This window comes from Coffea eugenioides, chromosome 11, assembly GCF_003713205.1.
Source record: "Coffea eugenioides isolate CCC68of chromosome 11, Ceug_1.0, whole genome shotgun sequence".
Taxonomy (NCBI): domain Eukaryota; kingdom Viridiplantae; phylum Streptophyta; class Magnoliopsida; order Gentianales; family Rubiaceae; genus Coffea; species Coffea eugenioides.
The window spans coordinates 5,784,277-5,806,698 of NC_040045.1; the positions used below are offsets into that span (position 1 = coordinate 5,784,277).

At 34.8% G+C, this 22,422-nt stretch overlaps 1 protein-coding gene across 4 annotated transcripts; it reads right to left on the reverse strand.

The window, feature by feature from the left end:
* Positions 1–264: 264 nt before the first annotated feature.
* Positions 265–6,101, reverse strand: LOC113751063 (phosphoribosylformylglycinamidine cyclo-ligase, chloroplastic-like). Of its 4 annotated transcripts, none has more exons than XM_027294918.1 (9): positions 5,872–6,101; positions 4,530–4,915; positions 2,303–2,400; positions 2,131–2,232; positions 1,984–2,043; positions 1,280–1,452; positions 1,069–1,171; positions 832–990; positions 265–670 (listed from the first exon to the last, which is right to left on the reverse strand). In XM_027294918.1, the coding sequence occupies exons 2-9, from the start codon at positions 4,882–4,884 to the stop codon at positions 500–502; spliced, it is 1,221 nt and encodes a 406-aa protein (XP_027150719.1). In that variant the 5' UTR covers positions 4,885–4,915; positions 5,872–6,101; the 3' UTR covers positions 265–499. The 4 variants fall into 4 exon arrangements, with proteins under 4 accessions (XP_027150719.1, XP_027150720.1, XP_027150717.1 ...); XM_027294919.1 differs by having other exon boundaries at positions 2,303–2,397; positions 5,842–6,101; XM_027294916.1 differs by having other exon boundaries at positions 5,842–6,101.
* Between the last annotated feature and the right edge of the window lie 16,321 nt (positions 6,102–22,422).

Consider the following 22,422-nt stretch of genomic DNA (forward strand, 5'->3'; position numbering starts at 1 on the left):
TTAGGTTTTTGATTCTTGTAAAGGCTATAAATAAGCCTTAGCTGATACGTTTTTATTAATTAAACACACAACAAGAAGATTCAATGACAAGGCTAACTAACATAAATGAACTAAAATGTTGAAAGGGATCCAGATTCGATGAATTCCAATGGATGATTTGATGAACTCCAATGGATCCACTACTTGCATGATTTGAACATGAATCATTGGATCCTGTGTTCGCATCAACCATCCCTTTTTTTAATAACCCAATCACGAGTACAATAGCATCAAATAGGTCAAAAAGCTTAATCTGAGTTCTCAATAGCAAAAAAGTGGACATCAAGTGCAACAGAAGTTAAAGAGGTTGTGCTCACAACTCAAGCACTAACTAATAAGATGCTTACAATTGAACCAAAAAATTCAAGGCCATTGCATAAAAATCTAACCTTGTGAACACTTGTCTGGGAAAAAGAAAAGTATTCTTCCTGCTGTAGTGCTATAACATATCATCCACCTATTAGTGATAGCTCACTCCCTCACCACTCACAACCTCACCAAGGCAGTACATTGAATTTGTCCCCTGTCCATCCTCCAGTATTCTGGTTGCAGCCTCCTTGTCAACAACTAATACCATTCCGATCCCCATATTAAAGGTCCTTCTCATCTCAGCATCATCTATTCTTCCGGCCTATAAAGTTCACAGGTAAATTTAAAAAAAAAAAAAAAAAAAAACAGGTAAAAGGCTAACTTGTCTCGGACAGTGCACAAATAATATATATGAAAATGCATCCCTTTAAAGGAATCTCCCGTCAAAAATTAAGGCGATTAAAGAAAGAAAGAGAGTCTCACCTCTTGAATCCAATTGAAAACGGGAGGAACTACCCAAGAGTCCTTATAAATGGCAGCACCAAGACCCCTTGGAAAAACTCGGGGTATATTATCTGTGAAACCACCTCCTGTGATGTGGGCTATACCTTTAATGCCTCCCTTGCTAACAAGGTCCAGCACCTTCATTTAAGAAATTTACATAAAAATCATTTCATCCACTACTACTGGAAACAACCTAGAAATAGGTTGAAGGATCACCTGCTTAACATAAATGACGGTTGGTACCATCAAAGCTTCGCCTAGTGTGACTAATCCACCAGGAAGTTGGTCCTTCAGCGAAAGACCACTTCGGTTGAGAACCCTGTGAATAAATGAGAAGTTTATGATTTATGGCCAGAAGGGTTCATTAAATACTTATAATGATCGATATCCCTAACACAGTGGCATAGCTTCTTTAAAGTAATCGAACCTTCTAACCAAAGAAAATCCATTTGAATGGACTCCACTTGATGGTAGACCAATAAGAATGTCTCCAACTGTAATGTTTTTCCCATCAATTACAGAATCCTTTTTGACAATGCCGACTGCAAAACCACTGATATCGTATTCACCATGTGCATAGAAATCTGGCATTTCTGCAGTCTGAAAGGAATATGCAATCGTTAAACTTCAATTGAAAGAAAAAGCTGAAATATGTCCACTTCTGCTAGTTTCATCTTAAAAACTACTCTAGCCATAAAGTCTATTTTCCCAAATTATACAAAGTACCACGAATTGGCTGCACTGTTTCAACCCATGCAGAGGTAAAATCCTCCCAGTAGGGTCATTTAGATAAAAGAATTTCAAATATAATAATCAGAAGATCATAATTTTCTGTTGGAAACCATTTTTAACCATTTTCAGGAAACAAAGAAAGAAGTCAAAAATGAATAATAACAGTTTGGTAGTTAAATAATATTGAAACAATATCTGGAAACCACAAACTAAGGAAGGATAGGATGTGGCTTGTCAAATCAATGACGTATAGATCTAGAGAATAAGGGAAAAACCAAATTTAAGGTGCTGCAAATCAATCTGAACATATTTCCATCAGCATTTACAATCTAGGTAATGTTCAAGCTTTCTTCAGCCTTTCTTCCTTTGCAAGAATACAGGAAAATATCAAACAGATACCTCTCCTCCCAAAAGAGTGCAATCAGACTGTTGGCAACCATCAACAATACCCTTTATGACCTGCATAAGTACTGAAAAATCATATTCATGCTAAATAACTTCTTTCTAAAAACTACTAAAATGACCTAGTGGACAAAAAGAACATACTTTTTCAGCAAGATCAACGTCAAGATGGCTGGTAGCAAAGTAATCAAGGAAAAATAAAGGCTTTGCTCCCGAAGTGACAATGTCATTGACACTCATTGCAACCTGATACAAAGGTCACTTAATTAAGTTTGGCAACATAGGCCAAGTACATACAGACTAAAATAGCATTTACCAAATCAATCCCAATGGTCTCATGAATTCCAGTTTCAAATGCAAGCTTGAGTTTTGTTCCTACACCATCGGTACCAGCCACAAGATATGAATCACCTGCTTGACATTGTGCCAAAAGGACAAAAGAATTTAGTTCATCAGTAAGATAATCGACAATTGATTGATCATCCATACAAGGAAATCCTCATCCGTAAACAACATATAACAACACACAAAAGAAGGAGGACAGGATGGTAGACGAGAATTATATCCAAGTTGTACAGGGAAATAATATGCACCAATGGAATCATAACCAAAGACTAGTCATAGTTTGTAATTTCAAATAACTCTGTTCACGATTGTGAAAAAGGAAGATGGAAGCAATCATAAGTCTCGTCATGCAACATACGGGTGACACCATTCTCATAAAAGCAAATCAGTTTGATAAAAACCAGAACAACACTGTGTCAGAGAACCTACACTCATAAAATTACAAGAAAATTAGGAATTTGCATCTGTTGAATCGTTCCTACAGAAAATTCAAATGCTAGAATTGGCAGAAATGAACAAGATAGGGAATTTTAGTCAGCTGTAAAGAGCTGAAAAATTCATGAGTTTCCTAGTCTTTTATTCAACCCTTCAATTAGAATGACTATTAACTAACGATCTTATGTTCAATCTTCTATAGATAGAAAAGAAGAGAGAAGTTTCTTAACCAACTCGTCTTAAGCAAGTTTGCAGTTTATAAGTACTTACGTTCCTATGTTGTTCTAGGTAGAGAAATTGATCAATAAAAATTCAGTTTTTGGTTTGTTAGTTGTCTTTTTCTTCTAGCCTTCTTTCTTCACAGCATTACTGTTCAGAGTCCCCAAAACAGTCATAAGATCCTCTCATTCTTCCACTAGCGCTCATAGGCAAGACATTTCTTGTCCTACATCATATCTACTCTTACCAGAATACTTTGTTATGGACAGTATTTGCACTATATATGATACCCAAATCTTCTACCTTTTGTTCAAATCAAATATCAAATGGAAGGGTTACATTAGGGTCAAAATTAGCAGCAGGCTAAACCTGTACTTGAGTTTTATTGCAGGTCAATCAGCTGACTGATCTTTAAGAGAGAATCCAACCTGAGACAATCTATCTTTTCTCATGTCATAGACCAATCCTTTTTCAGTAATCCCAGCCCAAAGCAAGCCCTGTTCGAGGAGAAAACCAATCATATTCTGCTAAGCTAATAAACAGATAGAACACTCAATTGATTTGGAGAGGATCATAGACTATGCTTTCTTATCTAGAACAATAAAGAAGAAGAAATGTAAAAGGGCTATTTGGGAACAGTCCCTACCTTCAAAATAGACAAAAAAAAGGGCCAGACATACATGTGCAAAGCAAAAGGTTGGTGCTGATTTTTTCCTAGCAAGAAACAAAAACCATTTTTGGGAAGGACAGAAAAAGGAACAGTATTCCAGCAGCAAAATTTTGCATTTTCAAATTGGATGTCTAAGCTACTTCTAAGAACTGAACTACTTGGTCATTTAACATTTTCTCTTGGGCAAATCACTACAAAGATAACATTTCTCAAGACACTAAGGATTCAATGATGGTAATCAAAATACAGACCATCAACCAATGAGATTTTTTATCACTCAGCCACACAGATGCCAGTACTCATCCTGCTTAATATACACATCATAACAGACTCTGATATAGAAGCAAAGAATCAATTAATCAGGATACACTAGCAAAGAAAAACAACTCCATGAGTATTCCTAACGCATTAAGTTCTTTTTTCACATTCTGGGAAGATAGTTCGCAGAAGGACAGTCAAATATGGTCTACATCTCACTTAGTTTATGACGCTAAATTACTAATGACAGAACTAAGAAAATGGCCAAATATAACCAGTCAACTAAAAATTCATCAACCACATACATGGATTAATGTAGACTAAATCAAACAGAAAAAGACAGAAATTATAGCTAAGTATCATCAATAACCATAATATGGCAAATTGAAGGTCTCAAACGGCTACATTTCCTTAATCAATAGAAAATGGAAAAAGAAGCAATCTGGAATGATGTCCAAGGAAGAGTCAAAATAACCATATGACTCACATCCTAATGATATTTAAAATCTGCTTACAATATATTAGATATTATTATTGCTGACTTGTAGGTGCCTAATTACCGGTCAGATTAAAAATTAAAGAACAAGAACAAAAAGATTATTCAGTGGAACCATACCTAAAGGATATAACCCTCCAAATCCTCCAATTCCAGGTGCCATCTTGGCAATTCTTCTAACCAGATCAGATCCAGCATCAATGTCAACACCAGCATCCTTATATGTAAGTCTGTCAGCATTATCTTCAGCTTTTTCATCACGACTACTACATGACATCGACAGGACAATGGTAGTTTTTCTACTTCTACAATGAAATTTTGTGCACACTCCAGATGACACCAAAAATTTCTGTGAGAGGCGACTTGACTTCAGCATCGACACATTTGAGTCCTTAACACACAACTCTCGGCGAGGAATTACTGCAGTTGTAATGCACTGCAATATTTCTTTACTTGCTCCATAGGAGGTAGACATGGAAAGCCTAAGAAAATGGGTCCTAAGACAACTGCAAGAAAGTTTATTTACAACTTAAGTTGCAGCCCCCAAAAGCCCAAAAAAAAAGAAAAAAAGTCAGGACAAAGCGCTTTACGAATTTTTTTTTTTTCTGGGGACATGAATGTGAAGTTTTTGTATAGAATATGCTGGCAATATCATAGCTTCATTTTTGTCGAGTGCAAAATGCACATTAAATCATAAAAACCAACTTCCACAATTAAACCCAAACAACTAAACAGTATTGGCTTAATTGTTACCGAGAGCGAAAAAGATGTTAAATTTGGAGGAAAGCACTACTCAAAAAAAGAAATAACCAAAAGCAACATACATAACAAGATGATGGGGCACCATATCCATTTTAGAGCCAATATAAACCACTGTTAACAGCAAGTTAATCACTAAATTCCCAAATTAACTTTGCCCATAAACCGGCATATATACACTTAAACATAGCCTCCCTTTGGGTGGTTGTTTTCGCTAAATTTTACTGCATCATTTTCTCTTGTTGCTAAATGTACATGTGTAAATAAACAGTAGTTAGACAATTAGATAATGACAACCTCAAGTAAAATTCATGTTTGGGTTTTCGTAAGCCTAAAATGATTTTGGCACTCCATTATCACATTTGTATCGGTCAAGATAACTAAAATACCCACACAAACACTAATTTCAGGTTTCATTCCCTCATATTTTAGCAAGTAAATGATGCAAAGAGTAGGCTGAATTTCTACTTAGCTGAACAACGAGAATAACCCATCCGAAATCAAGTTCATCATTCAGGTCTTTCATCAAATGCGTGATATGCATGCAAAATTACAAGCTTTTTCTATCACACTAGCGCATATCCAAAAACATTCAAAATTCTTTCCAAGTTCATATATTCCAGTTCTAGTCCACCAAAAGAACTTAAAAATACACAAAACAACAGAAACTTACAGAAATTTCAAGAAGGTCAAGTTGATTTACTGATGAAGTCAGTCACCAAGGAGTGACAGGCAGCAAAAAAGAGTTCTGGAGTTGTCTGAGCGAAGGAATTGAATCCTAAGTCAAATAAAATAAGCTGCCGAGAGTAGAAAGAGAGAACAGAGGGGAGCACAGGAAACAAGACTTGAGCAGCGGCGCCGCGTAAAAGCCCAGCTTTGGGGGAGGCAACTACAATTCTTACCTTCGTAAATTGGTTTGTATTAGTCCCTCCAATTTGGTCCCTAACTTGCCACCCCGGGGGGCACATGGGATGGGACGCCCACTGACGTGTAGTAATAGTATTGAACTCAGCTACTGACGAGGTTATCGAATCGACTTTCAAACTCTCTTTTCTTTTCTTTTTTTATAAGACTTGCGGCTAGTTTGGGAGTATGAAATAGAAAATTTTCAGTTATGAAAGAAAAGAATAAAGTTTGATATTATTTGAGATTTTAGAAAAGAAATAGAAGAATTTTAAACATACAGGTTATTAAAATTTCATTCCATATACATCAAAGGACAGTAGTGGTATTTTGAAAATCTTATACTAAATCTTTGCTTAGCTTTCCTTGTTTTCCGCCTATATTTGGGCGGAAAGGTTTTTTCACATAATCTTTAGATTTTTGTTCGTTTCTGTCCTTTACAAAACTTGCAAAACAGCATCAACCGACTTATTTATCTCACTTTCTCTTCTTTTTTCATCAAATCTCAGCTCCCAAACGGACTTCTAGAGTCTATCCCTTTAAAAAACAAATAGTAGTAGAAATAGATAGATGACATATTGGTAGGAATTGGGAGCAAATAATTTATTGATTGATGAAGTCCAGTTGATTGGGTTTTACGAGTGGAGTTTTGTCCAAATAAAAAGTCACGCAAAAATGCAACCTGTCTGTTGGGCCTAAAAATATCATGGTGTGTGTTCAATTCTTTAATTTATTGGGTTATGGATTCAAAATGGGTCTGGCCTAAATTCAAATTTTTATTTTTTGGTAAAAATAAATTCAAAAATTTCTCTCATTCTTTTTGCTAAGAATAAAGTCAAAATTTTCACTATTCTTTAAAGGGAAAATTATTTAATACATCCCTTAAATTTAGTTAAACGAATTATTTCATCCTTTACTTTTTAAATGATAACTTTGCATCTCTTACAAAATCAAGTAAGTAAAATTTGATCCCAACTAAGGTTTTCCACCATTGCTTACCCCGAATCCATCATGTGATCTGCCTCGATTACTTTTTTTTTAGGAACAAAAAGGTTAAATTTCATTTATGATTAAATAATAATCCGATCCAAATTCATTTTTGACCCCAATAAAAATATCTAATTTGAATCATATTCAATTTTTTCTAAAAAAGTGAGATTTGAAACAAATCCACATTCATTTTTACTACTAAAAAAGTGGATTCTAACCTTTAGGTGCATAAAAAATAATTGTACGCAATGATTTTAGGTTAAAAGTGGTTTAAAAACTTGGGTTGAGACTAAATTTTGCTTACTTGAATTTGTAAGGGAAATAAAGCTAATATTTTAAAAGAGAAGAACAAAAAAAATTTCATATAACTAAATGTAAGAACATTTTGAACGATTTTCTTTCTTTAAAAGTAATATTTGTAAGACAAGATATGTGATCGGTGGAAAGGTAATTGAAATAGACCAGCCATTGGGTTGGTGGGTACCACCAATGCATTAAGACTTGGTGGGGGTGGGAGACAAGGGTTCAAACCTTGCCTCCTACCAATTTGCCACAATTAAATGTGGCCTTGTTTGCTTGGTCCGGTGGTGGTTCAGTCCCCTCCGAATTACCCCAAGACCTCTTCAGGCCCTCCCCCTCCAAGCTCCTCGCCTTTAGTTCTTTAGCCTCAAGGCTTTGTTCCTTAGCTCGAAATGTAATATGAATATAATTCCCCTTGGTGTTCTAAAACACGCCTCTTAGGTGGCGTTTGGTAAGAGGGTTTCGGAATGAAAAATTGGAATAAACCCCATAATTGTTGTTTGAATTATTACTATTAGAATCGAGATTTTGGAATCATACCTAAAAATTTAGAATTCCTCAATTCCCTAGTAACTTGGAGAGTTTTGGACAAAACCCAAGTCTGATTCCCATTTAGAAATTGGACCCGTCCCGTCACCCATTAAAAAAATTAATATATAATTATATACATATATATAATTATGTATATAATATATATTATAATTATAATATTTACTTATAATTATATATTTTATTATAATATTAGTATAATTATATAATATATTTATAATTAGGGAAAAGAGTCCCAATGACCCTCCAACTCTTTCCCAGATAAAGTTTTAGCTCTCCAAAAATTAATGATAAAATTTTGACCCTCGATCTAATAAGTCCTTCTGTCAAATCCAACAGTTAAAATTAACGGAAAGCATTATCTCGTGAGATGCGCGATCAAATATCAAGGGCATTATAGTCTCTTTTCCAAGAGTAAAAACTCTCTTTCACCACTGATTTTCGCTCCAACAATTTCCACTCCTTTCGCTCCAACATTTTCCCCTCAAGTTCCATCTGATCAAAATCAAATTCTCAACAGCTGCTAAATCCTTAGTACTTAAGTGAAATCTCCCTGAACAAGATTATGCCGTGGAACCCAGAATACCAAAATCAATTATGTTGAGCCTTTCTCAGCAACATGCCAAATCATCTTATTGGAGAAGAAATTAGAGATCTGAGTGGGTTAAGACAGGTTGTGAGAAATAAAACCTGAGTGGATGGTTCACAAGCAGTGGTGGTCCATATGTTCCTTGCCACCGTCCGATCACACTGTATTATAAGCCAGGACATGAATGGAGCATTCTGTTGTTCTTGTTGCCGCTCCTGCTGCTGAGGCTGAAATTGCTAATTCACAATACCCACAACCCCATCACCACCATTTCCCAATCCGCGGACCTCCTCGTTTCCCTGCCAAACCCCACAACAACCGCCACCACTGGCATTAGGCGTACCAGGTCCCAATTCCTCGCCGCCGCTGCCGTCCGCCATATCCCTCTCCAGCAACCCCATCAACTGCTTCATAATCACCAACCTCATCTTCCCTTAGAGTGCTCACAGCCAGACCCAGGTTCACAAAGAAATCATCCCTGTGGTCATGCTGCTTATTATCGTGAGGAGAAGCAAGAGCAACGGCAGCAGTGGCAGTGGCACAGGTGGTGGGGTGGTGGAGGAGTAGGTGGGGGCGGAGGTGCTGCTGCTGCCTAGTGGGAACAGAAAGAGAGGAGGCCTGCCTAGGAGGCGGTGGGGGTAGACGCAGATAAGAAGGAGGAGGAGGGGTGGAGTGATTTTTCTTGGATTGGATGATTGTCGGGGAGAGGTTGGGCAAGATATATGCCATCCCAGGAGTACCCGAGTAAGTAGCAATTTGGCAGAATTTGTGTTCTTCTTCTATTTAGCAGAATTTGTGTTCTTCTTTAGAGACTATAATACCCTTGATATTTGGTCGCGCGTCTCACGAGATGATGTTTCCTGTCAATTTTAACTGCTGGATTTGACAGAAGGGCCACAAATATGCTATTTTATTAGATCGAGGGCCAAACCTTTACCGTTAATTGTTGGAAGGCTAAAACTTTACCTGGGAAAGAGTTAGAGGGCCATCGGGACTCTTTTCCCTTATAATTATTATATAGACATATATAATATATAATATATTATAATTATTTAATGAAATGTAATTATATTTTAATATTATATATTATAAATTTATAAATATTATATAATAATATATTTATATTATTTATATATATTTTTATAAATGTATATTATATGTGCATATAATTATAATATATACGTGTATATAATAATAATATATATTATAATTATATATTTTATTATAATATTATATAAATAAATATTATAATTATTTAGTTAAATATAATTATATTTGTATAATATATATTATAAATTTATTAATATTATATAATAATATATATGTATATTTATAAATGTATATTATATGTGCATATGATTATAATATATACATGTATATAATATTAATAAATTATATAATTATATTTATATTTATTATTTTAAATATAATAATATCTAATAATAATATTTAATATATAATATACATTATATTTATATATATTATATAATTATAATTATATAGTTATATTATAACATTTGTATAATTATATTTAATTATAAATATAATATTTAATTTAATTAGTTACAAACTTATAATAATGATATTATTATTTATATGTATTATATAATGTATATTATTCTATGTAATATAATTAATGTTATCAATTATACTAATAATTATACATGTTTACTAATAGAAATTATTAATTAGTTATACTAAATTTACTAATACATTTATACTAATATATTTAATTAGTGAAAATTTCTTATATTCAATTTACAAAGAGCCAACGAACCAAACATAAACTATAGTAATGATATACATTCCTGTCACTGAACCAAACAAATGTATTGGAATGATTGATTTCATTTCAAATTCAGGATGAATGATTTTGAATCCGAATCCGAATCCGATTCCAACATACGAACTAAACGCCGCCTTAGTCTCTCTTAAGTGAACATATATATGAGAGGCCGAAGAAACTATCTATGACTTTACTAAAGTATCAATTAGGATTAGGACTATCAATGGGTTGGGCCAGCCTAAACTCAGCTCGTTCGACTTAAGAAAAAGCCTCCCGATCTTTTAGCGAGTCGGTATGAGTTTGAGCCTAAAAATTAGACCTGAATTAAATATAAACTAAGCTCGGGCCTTATTAGGCTCAAATTTGATATAGACCCGACCCTTAATTACCAATATATATAATATTTATATTTTGATATTATATATAATTATATATCCAAATATATTATTACTAAATACTAAATATATACAAATTACAAAAAACAAAACTACATTCGAAAACTCCTCTACTAGTTTTCTTGAGAGTCAATATTGGTAATGTATAACTGAAACTCTAACTTTTCTTATTAATTGAGTAAATTTTTATGTTAACATAACATTGGTTGATTTCTTTTGGGTCTAGAAACACAAATCATTGAGTATGTTTGGATTCAAATCACAAGGTTATGAAGAAGTTCCAACTTTTGAAAATGTATTAACTTATGACCCATGTTTTATTACTATTTTTCATGTACTTTGAATGAATTACATATAAATATTGCTGAAAAATTCTTGATTTATGTACTTTTTAAGAACTATTACTTGTTTATGTTTAGTATTAAAGTTGTAGTCCTGTGAATGTTAAATTAGTTTTACAACTCAATAGTTATAGTAATTATATTAAGAAAAATGAGGAGCAATGAGTGAGTTTGGCCTAAGCCTGAATAAGGTTCAAAATTCGAATATTTTGTGAGTTGAGTATGATTTTCACATTTATTTATTCGAAACTTACGATCCGAAATCCGAAAATATTACAAATTAAATGAATTGAACCTAACCTTATGAAAGCCCTGCTCATATAGTCCAATTGACAGGCCTAGAACACAATCACTAATTGCCAATAGAATATGGAAAAGTCCATTAATATGTCCACCAAGGATATGGCTTATGAAATAGAATATGGACGAACTCAACGTTACAAGAGTCTGTTTATTTGCTGCTCTAAGAAGTGAACTCGTGAAAACGTTGGTTTTAGGGTGTAGAGTTTGAGCATAATTACCACGTCTCTCCACTTTTCTCCTTGCATTGCCTCTGCATAATTGAGAATATTAGCGGATATTCCAGACGAGATATATGACACCGTTTGCAGTCATCGACCTGCGTGGAAGTAAGTCCAGGTTTCAGTTTCCGCTGTGGCAGTGGAGGAACCTCTAAGGCTTCTGGTGTGCGATGGACAATTTTGTTTACTTCTCCGACGGCACCATGGGTGGGTGTTGATGATGAGGAATTATAGATGAAAAGCACTAATGGATGGATAGAGGGGCACGAGGATTGTTGGGATTTTAGCCATCGTCTTGCCCTGACCTCCGGATTAAAGAACTGCCTAAGGTGATGATTGGATGTTAAAGAACAGTGCAAAAACTGCCTAGGGCATAGTTTTTGCAGTGTTCCAGCCTCTCTCCCCTCTCATCATCTTCTTCTTTGTTCCTTGGAGAAGCAAATGAGGTCCTTTTTTACCAAATTATGGCAGTTAGTTGTATGTTTTGTCTGAGGGAGTTAGGAGTTTAATAAAAATTATATAATTGAGTATGGCAAAATATGACGTTAATTTTATTACACGAAATGCAATTTTAGTCTCTAATATTTGGTTTATGTCCCAAACTAGTCTTTAACGTTTTCATTAAAACAAATTTGGATACATAATTTTTGATTTTATACAAATTCAGAACAATTGGCGGAAGTTTAACAATCTTAGAGCTCAAAATTAATTCTCAATTAGTCAAGAGATTGAATATGCTTTTTTACCCCCGAAATTTTGACCATTTGAATAATTGTGGTTTCATAAATTTCGAATATTGATCATTGAGAATTGAAGGATGAAATGACATCCGAATTATCTCAAAAGAACTTTAGATGTGTACCAGGAGTTCTTTTGCAAAACTTCTTTTTCTTCTTTTCTTTATTTGCTTTATTTCATTTATTCGGGCTACTAGTTTCTTATTTCTTTGTTCTCTTACACTAGTTTCTCATTTCTTTCTTCTCAAATTGGGCATATTGTTTGTATTTATAATTTTGCATTATGAATAATCAATTGTCATGGATTTTATCTTTTTCTGCACTTATATTGATTATTAAATATTCGAGTTAACATCCATTTATCATTTTAAATTATGAATAATATATACTCAATGTAAATATGTTGATAATCTAATAAATTCATTCTTTTGTGTTTTAATTGGTTATAAAATGAATTTCAAATGAAATAAGTATTTTATAGAATTATTTGGATCATTAAATAAAGTTATCATTGTACACAAACATAAAAAAATAATTACTTTTAAAACTTTATCCTTAGAGCATTAGATTTTAATAGGAAGGAAAAAAAAAGAAAAAGCTAAAGGAAATTTGTTAAAGAATTCCTAAAAGCAAATCATATTGGCATTTACCTTTATTAGTTAGTGTAATAACAATTTCTATTGAACCAAACAGTTGCTGATTTGGCAGTTATTAGATGATCCACCTAGATTCACGCACTGCTATCGGGAGGCTAACACAGTTGCTGATGCTTTATCCAATGTGGGTATATCTCATCCAGATAAACAAATTGAGGTTTACGATACTTTCAGTAAATTCCCAAGGTTGGCTCGTGGGGCAATCCGTTTGGACAGAATAGGGATACCTTCAATTAGAAAAATGAGGATTATGTAAGAGGAATATTTGGTTATATTTTCCATCAATAAATAAAAAGAATTTCTTACTAAAAAAAAAAAATTTCTATTGAACCAATGACCCCTTGGGCTATTAGCCACTACAAAGGCACTTAAGGTTTTTGTAGGATGAAAGGTCAAGAGTTCAACACTTACCTTCCATCAATTGCCATTAGCATGTGGTTTCTCTAAATCCAACAGATGCCAAAGGGTACCTGTCTAGTCTAGAGATGGTTTAGTTCCATTCGGTTCTCAATGATTTAGTTGGGTCTCTCCTTCCTCTTCCCCATAGTATAGATGTTAGTCTAGAGATGGTTTAGTCTCATTCGGTTCTCAATGATTCAGGTAGGTCTCTCCTCCCTCTTTCCCGTAGTATAGGTGTCTAGTCTAGAGGTGGGAGTCATTCGTTTGACAAAAAATGGAGAAAAAGGTAATAACAATTCCTGTTGGAAAAATAAACCAAGATAGTAGTAATTGGTTAATTTACTTAACCACATGGAAAAATGGGACTACTACATTTGTTTTGATCAAAATATAACAAACCAATTTGACATACTAGCCGAATATTGAGAATCAAAACTGCACTTCAAATTGACAGATTTATACACTTGATAGTTTTGGTTTTAGGTCGTAATAACTAAAGTTTTCAATATGTTGTAGGTAGTGCTTCATTCATACAAACTTTTTCTCTTTTAAAACTAAATTATAGAAGCCCCTAAAGATGCTTTCCTATTTCCATCATCTCTTCCTTTCTTTACGATTTATAAGATCCCTGTTTGAAGACAAAGTTCTCAGCAAACTTTAAACAAATTGATGGTCTTATGGTGGTACGAGAGAGGGAGTGTAAATGAAATGTTCCGAATTCAAGACATCTCACTTACATTAAAAAAAAAGTTGACGATCTTAGAAACAAAATATAAATGAAAATTTACCCAAAGGTTGCACTAGTTTGCAGATCATAGTATTTAGACAATAACGTTTTCAATTTAGGAAAATTAAACAAATTGTCCTGATCAACTAAGTTCATTGTCTTGATCAATTAAGTTGAACTGATCGTCGCAGTTAAAGTCCATTGATTAATAAATCAGAATAATTGGGCTTCATTAAGGTTTTTTGCAACCTGATATAGATTTTAAGAGTAAAATTGGAACATCACTTTAGTTTGTTCCAAATCTAGCTAGACCCTGATTTGCACATGGCATTAAATCGACAATGAAACAAAAAAAATAAAAATCATAAAATAGAAAACAAACCTTTAGTTGAAACCAGGACTGCAAACGAATCGAGTAGCTCCCGAGCCGAGTCAAAGCTCGACTCGAGTTTGATCAATATCGAGTTCAAGTTGAGCTCGAACTGGCCAAATCGAACTTGAGCTTGAGCTCGAGTTCAAAATATTAAGTTTGTTAACTCGCGAGTCGACTCGCGAACTCGAGTATATATATATATATATTATTTTAATACTAAAATTAAATATATATCCCTAATTTTTAATTATTTATTAAGAAAAAATATTATTTTATTTATTTTTTAAAAAATAAAATAATTACTTTTTATTTTTTCGAGCTCAAGCTCGAGTTTTAGATTGGCAGCTTGTTGAGCTCGAACTCAAGTTTGAATTTGATAAAAGTAAATCAAGACTCGACTCAATTAGACTAAAATTCGACTCGAGTCGATTCGTTTGCAACCCTAGTTGGAACTTAAAATCTCATTCCATAGAGTAGCTAGCTTTGCCATACTTGAAGAGGCAAACCAAACCCCCATATGTTTGTCAATTTTGGTGGTTTGGTTTGGTTTCACATCGTATGAAGCTGGTCCAGTTTCTGAAATGGATCAAAGTTTTCGAGCCTCGATGATACGTTATTGTGACAAGGGACCATGCCATTATTACATTTAATCTTAATTAATTGTCAGTGAAAAATGAATAGAAAATGTGTTATGTTTGGATTGCATTTCAATTTGAGTAGTCTAACAAAAAAAAAGTCTATACAATTGTAGTTCTTTTATCTAATTTAACATATCCTGGCCAGGTGAGAGATTGACGCATCAAATAAAGTGCACCAAACGAATTGCAATTTGCAGCATTAAATTGCACATATTAACTACACTGATAAGAAATTGTTTTTCTGGTGTACCGCAAGTTGCAGTGCAGAATTGATCTTTAGATTTGTCAACGCTTCCCATTAAAAAAAGATAGTAGTGGTACTAGTTGGATCAGAAATGCCCAGAGGCCCCTCTATGTGTCCATGTGCTGCATTTGGTTACATGGAAGAGGGAAGTGGGCCAGGAACGGTTGCAGGAAGCAGCGGCTTCGAAAGTTTGATGGTCTAGATTTGGCCAAAAATATATATATAATGTCCAGATTTCATTTTGTATATCATTTTTTACACTATATATGGGATCCATAAAATTTTGTTCTATAGTTACACGTGCAAAATGAGTTGCATCGTGTGCAAATTGAGTTACATCTTGTGTAAAATATACAAAATTGATCCGGACGATTTCTCTATTGACTATTCCTGACCCTGATCCCATGGAAGAGATTGGTTATATGTCATGTGTGTGTGTATATATATATATATATGTGAGTGTGTATATAGTAGGGTTTGGGGCAAGTAGGATTAAAGTTTTTTAGTACGGTTATATAGTTGTTATATGTATATAACATGATATGATGAACGCCAACATTATTTTGATGTATAAGTGTATTTGATTAATATACAAAAATTAATTTAATATATGGGTACAATCATATTTGTTAGTGTGCACCAAATTTTGAAAAAAAGTAGGACAATCATACCAATTGCACCAAAACCAACCGTCACTACACAAAACCCTATATAGCAACCATTGGGTTCTAGCCCAATGGCCACTAGGAGAAAGGATTAATCGCTCTCTGGGTATAGGTGGAGCATTGAATCCCTTGCCCGCATATCAGGTGCTTTAGTGAACCATTTGCCGGTTTCTTGGCTTCACATTTAGAGGGTGCCTTAAATACGCCTGACTAGTCTATCCCCACCTCCTTTCCCCTAGTATAGGATCAGTTGTTATTGTTGTATTGAAAAAAAAAAATACATGGCATGTTTATAATACCTTGATTTCGCTCATGTGGAGAAGATATCATAATTACCAGGACATTTACAAATTTTTTTTTTTCAAAAAACACTGATGCGACTTTAATCACCTCGTTTTTACTCCATTAAGGATGATGTGAGTTTTAACAGTTTATAATTCATAGCATGTTTATTACAATTTTTTTCTGCATTACGACATCCAAAGACTGCATTTTTACACAAAATTTCTGACCAATCTTCAACATGACCCATATAATCATTCTAGCGGCCAGTGGATTCTTCAACTGATTGATTTTTGTTGCTCGTTGTGGCCCAAATGTGTTCTTCAACAATGCATTTTTGCATGATCTTTTGGCTTGAATTATATGAGAAACTACAAATTTTCAGACTGTTGGAACTATATAATACTTCTTCATTTTTTCTTCTCTCTCTCTCTCTTCTTCTTCTTTTTTTTTTTTTTTTTTTGGTTTTTATTCTGTAGAATTTGATATAAGATTTCGGGGACCATCAAAAGTATCTTGATAAGTGGCTGTACTTCCATTTCCAATCATAATTATTATCTATTATGCTTACCAAATCTAGGATATATAAAAACTTTACCAGTACTATAAGAAAGGACAACTACACAAGGGGGTGAATTAATGTTTTATTTTCCTCAAACTTCACAGGGTCTACTAGTAGTTTGGTCAAACCATATGCAAGGTAGATGAAATTAACAACCCCTGTGGAAGAAAACGAATCACAACAATATTGTTCTTCCCTTATTGATAATAGGGCAAATTACACTTTACCCTCCGGTGGTTTAGTGTTTTACGACATAATCCTCTTATGGTTTCAAAAACTATACATAAACCCCTCATGATTTGGATTAAAGTGTCAAAGTAACAGAACTGATCATTCGTAATGGAGTCACCTAAAATGTTAAAACTACCTTTGTGTAAAGTTGAAAATTGTTTATTAACCAAGGGGGATTATATGTATATTTTGAAAATCATAGGGGGTTATATGGTAAAATATTAAACATAAGGGGGTTATATGGTAAAACATAAAATCATACGGGGTTAATGTGTCATGTACTTATAAGGGTAATTTCAACATGTTTAAAGGTTTCATTACAAATGATAATTTCCGTCATTTTGACACTTTAATCCAAATCATGAGGGGGTTATGTATAACTTTTGAAACCATAGGAGGGTTATGTGAAAAATCGCTAAACCACTGTGGGATAAAGTGTAATTTGCCCTTGATAATATCACATAATAATTGATTACATAATAAAGTAGAGTTACATCATACATCATAACAAAGCAGAATTTTGTTGATTTTGAAAAGGGAGAATAAGAACGACAAGAAAAATTAGGCTACACAACATGGCGAGCACAGATCAGGAGTTTCATAAATCGACTTTTGTCTTGTTCAAGTCGGTTCATATAATTCGTACTACATTTGGTGTAAACTCATATGATTTTGAAATAATCACCAACTCAATTGTATTGACAAATTCAAATCTGCACTCAAACTTATATGTTTAAACTAAAAGTAGTAAGAATTACATGAACCGATTCGAATTGGGCGAAACTTAACTTGTGAGACGCCAAATCCGGCAAGGACGAGGACAAACGAAAAAAAAAAAAGCCTAGACATGAACATTGGATAAACAAGGGAGACGAGAGCTTTTGCATGGGTACTCAGGTGAGAGAATAGACAAAGCGTGGTGCACTCCTAATAAGAATAATAATAGTTCTTGAATCTAGGGTGTCGGCAGCCGCAGGGTATTGATTAACTACAGACCTGAGATAACCGGTGGAAGGTAAAGCAGGACAAGTGGTAACGTCACGCAGGTTAACCTCCACGGTGAGTCCTGCAAGTAGAGTTGTTAAGGGCAAGTCCACAACCGCAGTTAAATCAGTTATACGGAAACTGAAAGTTCCAGCTGGCAGAGTTGTAGTATGGAAAATGGGCAGCACTGAAGAAGAGTTAAGATAAGATAAGGTGACGGGTGCTGATAAGAGGGGTTGGGAGCCCGGTGTAGGGTTTCCGGTTGAGGTGCAGGCCAAAACGCCATTTACCACAATTACATCTACGTTTTGGCCATTCCAAACAATGCCCTGTGCTTTTGGAGATGTGCTAAGTGCAAAGAGGAGGAGGAATGCAAGGACAAGGAGCAGGTTTTGGGGGAAACAGTTATAAGCCATTTGATTTGGCTGTACTGCTTTCTTTGATGATTTGGTTTGCAGTAACATGCTTTTTTGAGTTTGAGGGAGGCCCTATTTATAGATAGATTTCTTCGGGTTTGGGACAAGTACGATTGGCCTTAGGTATGGTTGATATAATTATTGTACATTTTTCATGATTTGGTGTACACTCATATAAATATTGCACTAGTATAATAACTGCACCAATTATACCTAAAGTCAACTGTGCCTACCCATTCCCAATTTCTTCCACTAAGTCTAATCCTAATTTTGAGAACCACTTGCATAGTAGTAATTGAAATGTCCCAACTATGCAAGGAAGAACTAATTGTTGTACAGGGTTAAGCGTCACATTGGGAGCCACCTCTAGACTCTATGGAATTAAATGCCACATTGGATGGAGACTATCTCTAGCATCTCTATGAGTCACATCTAGAATTCACTCAAGTTTGATGGGTGCCATCTTCGGATTATCACGAATTTTGTGAGAATGCAAAGTCTCTAGAATTCACACATGGCTAAGTGAACAGTTTGAATTGTAACGGATTTTACGAGAACGCAAAGTTTTAAAGGTGAGAAGAGTGAGATGTCCCACATCGGTACGGAACAAGATAAAGAAATATTATATATATAACCTCCGGCCCATAATTTGGTTTAAACCTGTGATTTTAGCTTAAAAGTTATCTCATGTAGACCCGAGGTGTGGATGATTTTCGTTTTCGGGGCTGCTTTCCACATTGGACCATAGTTTATTGAACTCCATGTTGCCTAATTTAATTTAATGTATCCAATTATTGGTTGGTTTTGATAATGGCACAAAAAGAGGGGCACTAGCGATTGGGGAAGGTCAGCTGCATTAAAAAAGAAAAAAATTTTATAAAGCAGGAGTTTGTTTCTTAATATTCAGAATAGGCATAGAATAACAACGCTAAGAACTTATCAAAACAAACAAACCGGTCAAAAAGTACCTGCACTAAAAAAGATGATTTGTTGCTCGTAATTTCTCCAATATATCATTTTTTTTTGGGTGAACTTCTTTTTCAGGCAAAGGTAAAAAAAAAAAAAAAAAATTTTTGAGGGAGCTTAATTGCTTTGTTCCTCTTTAGTATTGTATTTACCTTCATCTGTAACTTGTCCCTTGAATTATCAAATTATTTTGATGGATCTAGGTAGTGGAACTGTAACAATGGTGAAACATTTTTGTTTTTATTTTTATTTTTTTAATTATTATTGTTTTTTAGAGATTTTGGAAAAACCAAAACTACGTACCTTTCAAAAGTCTCTCTCTCTCTCCCCCGTAGTAATGTGGAGGGCTCAAGGCCCGTTACAGGCTCACTAGTCTAAAAAGGACGGGGCATCCAATTTCCCATGTCCTGGCTCCATATTCTTAGGCTGAGCTTTGCAAGATATTCCTGCTTCAGCTGGCATTCCCTCTCACTTCTCATCAATCCCTTAATTCTTTGCACTAAGTTTTAGTGAGGGCTTTCTGTAGTACAGTTCTCTATCATCATTAGGGAAGTTTTGGAGTCTGATTCAAGCATTATCTTGCTAAGCCCGAGACTCCAAACCAGCTCCAGACCCGACCCTGAATTATAGCCCACGATTCTACTGTGACATTGCTGGCTTCTCCAAGATTCAAGCAAAACCCTGCTAACCATATTCCATTTGCATCCCTTACTAGCCCATCAGCACCTGCTTTCCCAGGATTTGCTAGCTGAAGTAGTGAAGTGCCATCTACATTAATTTTGTTCCAGTCCACATGAGGCTTTTCCCAACCTATCTTTCTCCAATCCATTTGCTTGTTCATCCTTCCTTCTGTCCACACTTTAGTTGCTTCCTCCCCCTGCTTCCTTAGTACTTGGATGCTTGTAAGTGGCCTCCTAGAGCTCCCTGCGTGGCAGAATTCAGTCCAGGCGTGATAGAGCATCTGCTGAAACATCACCTGCCAGTTGGAAATTTCCACTTTCCCAATTTGTTTGCCTCCTATATTCCAGTCCAGCCACTCCATCAGCTTCCTTGCTTTAAAATCCACCCAGTGTTTTGGGCCAATTAGTTGTGCGCAAATATCAGAGATCCACCTACAATCCCTCAAGGCATGCAACGTAGTCTCAAATTCATCGTTGCATATTGGGCATAGACCACTGTTCTGCAGGTGCCTCCTGCGCTTTTCTTGGTATGTCAACAATCTGTTATGTCCATGGTACAAAGACTCGGCCGAGTCGTCACCGTCTCGAACCCTCCCGATACGATACCGTGACGAAAAGATACCGAGATACTTGACTTGCTGAGAAATCAGCCGAGACGTCACCGTGACGACATTCATCAGTTGAAACGACCGAGTCACTCCGAGTTATTTCGAGACAACTTGAATTCAACAAAAAACCTTTAGAAAACAAGGAAAAAAAGGATTAAAAAAGGGAAAACCAGAGCCATTGGAGTAACAACTACAGCTAGATCCCAACACACGAGAAGGAGAAGTAAATATTGAAATCATTGTGGTCTATGTTATTTTGATTTTATTTGTGATGCCATTGTCTTAAATAATTAAAAGTACTTATTGTGTTTAATATATATAAAAATAGTACATTTTACAAATTTTCTTTTGCTATTTTTTTATTATTTTTGTTTAGCATAATTTTTTTATATTATTAACAATTTTTAGAATATTAAATGCTTTAAAATTTGCATCTCATCAAGACTGCGATCGATATGTCGAGACCGATGTAGAACGTTTCGGGCCGCGACCGCGACTTTGAACTGTGAGTTATTTCTGATAAGCCATACCAGAGACTGCCATCTACCTGGCCCTTCCTGCTTCCAAACTCTTTCCCACGCTCTGCTTGATGTTGCTAATCCCTCTTCCTTCTCTATTTCTGCAGTATAGGCTGACTTCGCGGAGAATTCCCCATTAGGTTCCAATACCCATATCAGCGTGTCTTCGTTATTTGGTTATCATCCACACATACTGCATGCAGCTTTTCAATAAGCTTACCAGGCAGCAGTTGTAGCAGTCTTGACATATCCCAAGTCCCAACCCCTCTCAAAAGACGTTCTCTATCCAACTCAAAAAGTAACCCAATTTCTGGATCCAAAATCAACTTCCAAGGTAATCCAAAACTCTGGACGCTCCTGTAAAACATGAAAGATTGTCCTAGTTTAAAAGTCCACCTGAATGCAAAATGTCTAAAATCCTAGTAGTCGATAAAAAAAAAAATCCTCGCTAAATGTCAGCTTTCCATGTTACAAGGACAATCCTAATTTTGAGTTGGTTACAGGGAAAAACCTTTTCCTGTAATTGCATTTTCAAGAAAGAAATAACCACAGTCAGGCAAGGCCAGCTAGAAGTAATTTCGTCCAGAACCTAGACATATGCAGTAGAAGCCAAGGGACAAATCATTTTTAAGCTAATACAAGGGACTTGTAAATGTTACCTCTGAAAATACACAATACACAGCCTTTTGCATTGGTGACTCAAAGAAAAAACTGTAATAATAGCTACACATTTTAATAGGCAATTTTTATGCACTTACTTAGACATTTAATTGATTGTTAAAAAAAAAAAAACTCAGACTTCTTAATTCATTGATGTGGTTGTAATTAGGCAAATATCCATCGTTGATTATTTCCATCATCACTACAACTTCCAGCAGACCATTATGCTAGAATCGTGCAATACTCTTTAGTAAGTACTAACAAATGAGGGGCGTTTCATCAACAGTACATTGATAAAACATAACAATTACTATATGATACAGACATTACTTTCTCTACAACGTCCAATATCTAAATTTAAAAACCATACATAATCCAGGATCTATAAGAGTGATTAAAATGTATGAAATTCTGAACCCAAAAGTTCTACAGATAACCAAAGGCTATTGAGAAAATCTGGTCTTACATGGATCAAAATACAGTTATCCTAAAAGTACATTTCCAGATTTACTCAATCTCCAAAAAGGAGATTTT

Coding starts and splice junctions, on each gene's coding strand:
- LOC113751063 (XM_027294918.1), bottom strand. CDS start 4,884: ATGTCTACCTCCTATGGAGCAAGTAAAGAAATATTGCAGTGCATTACA. Junction 991..1,068: donor CCGTCATTTATGTTAAGCAG/GTGATCCTTCAA, acceptor TCTTAAATGAAG/GTGCTGGACCTTGTTAGCAA. Junction 671..831: donor TTTTCAATTGGATTCAAGAG/GTGAGACTCTCT, acceptor TGAACTTTATAG/GCCGGAAGAATAGATGATGC.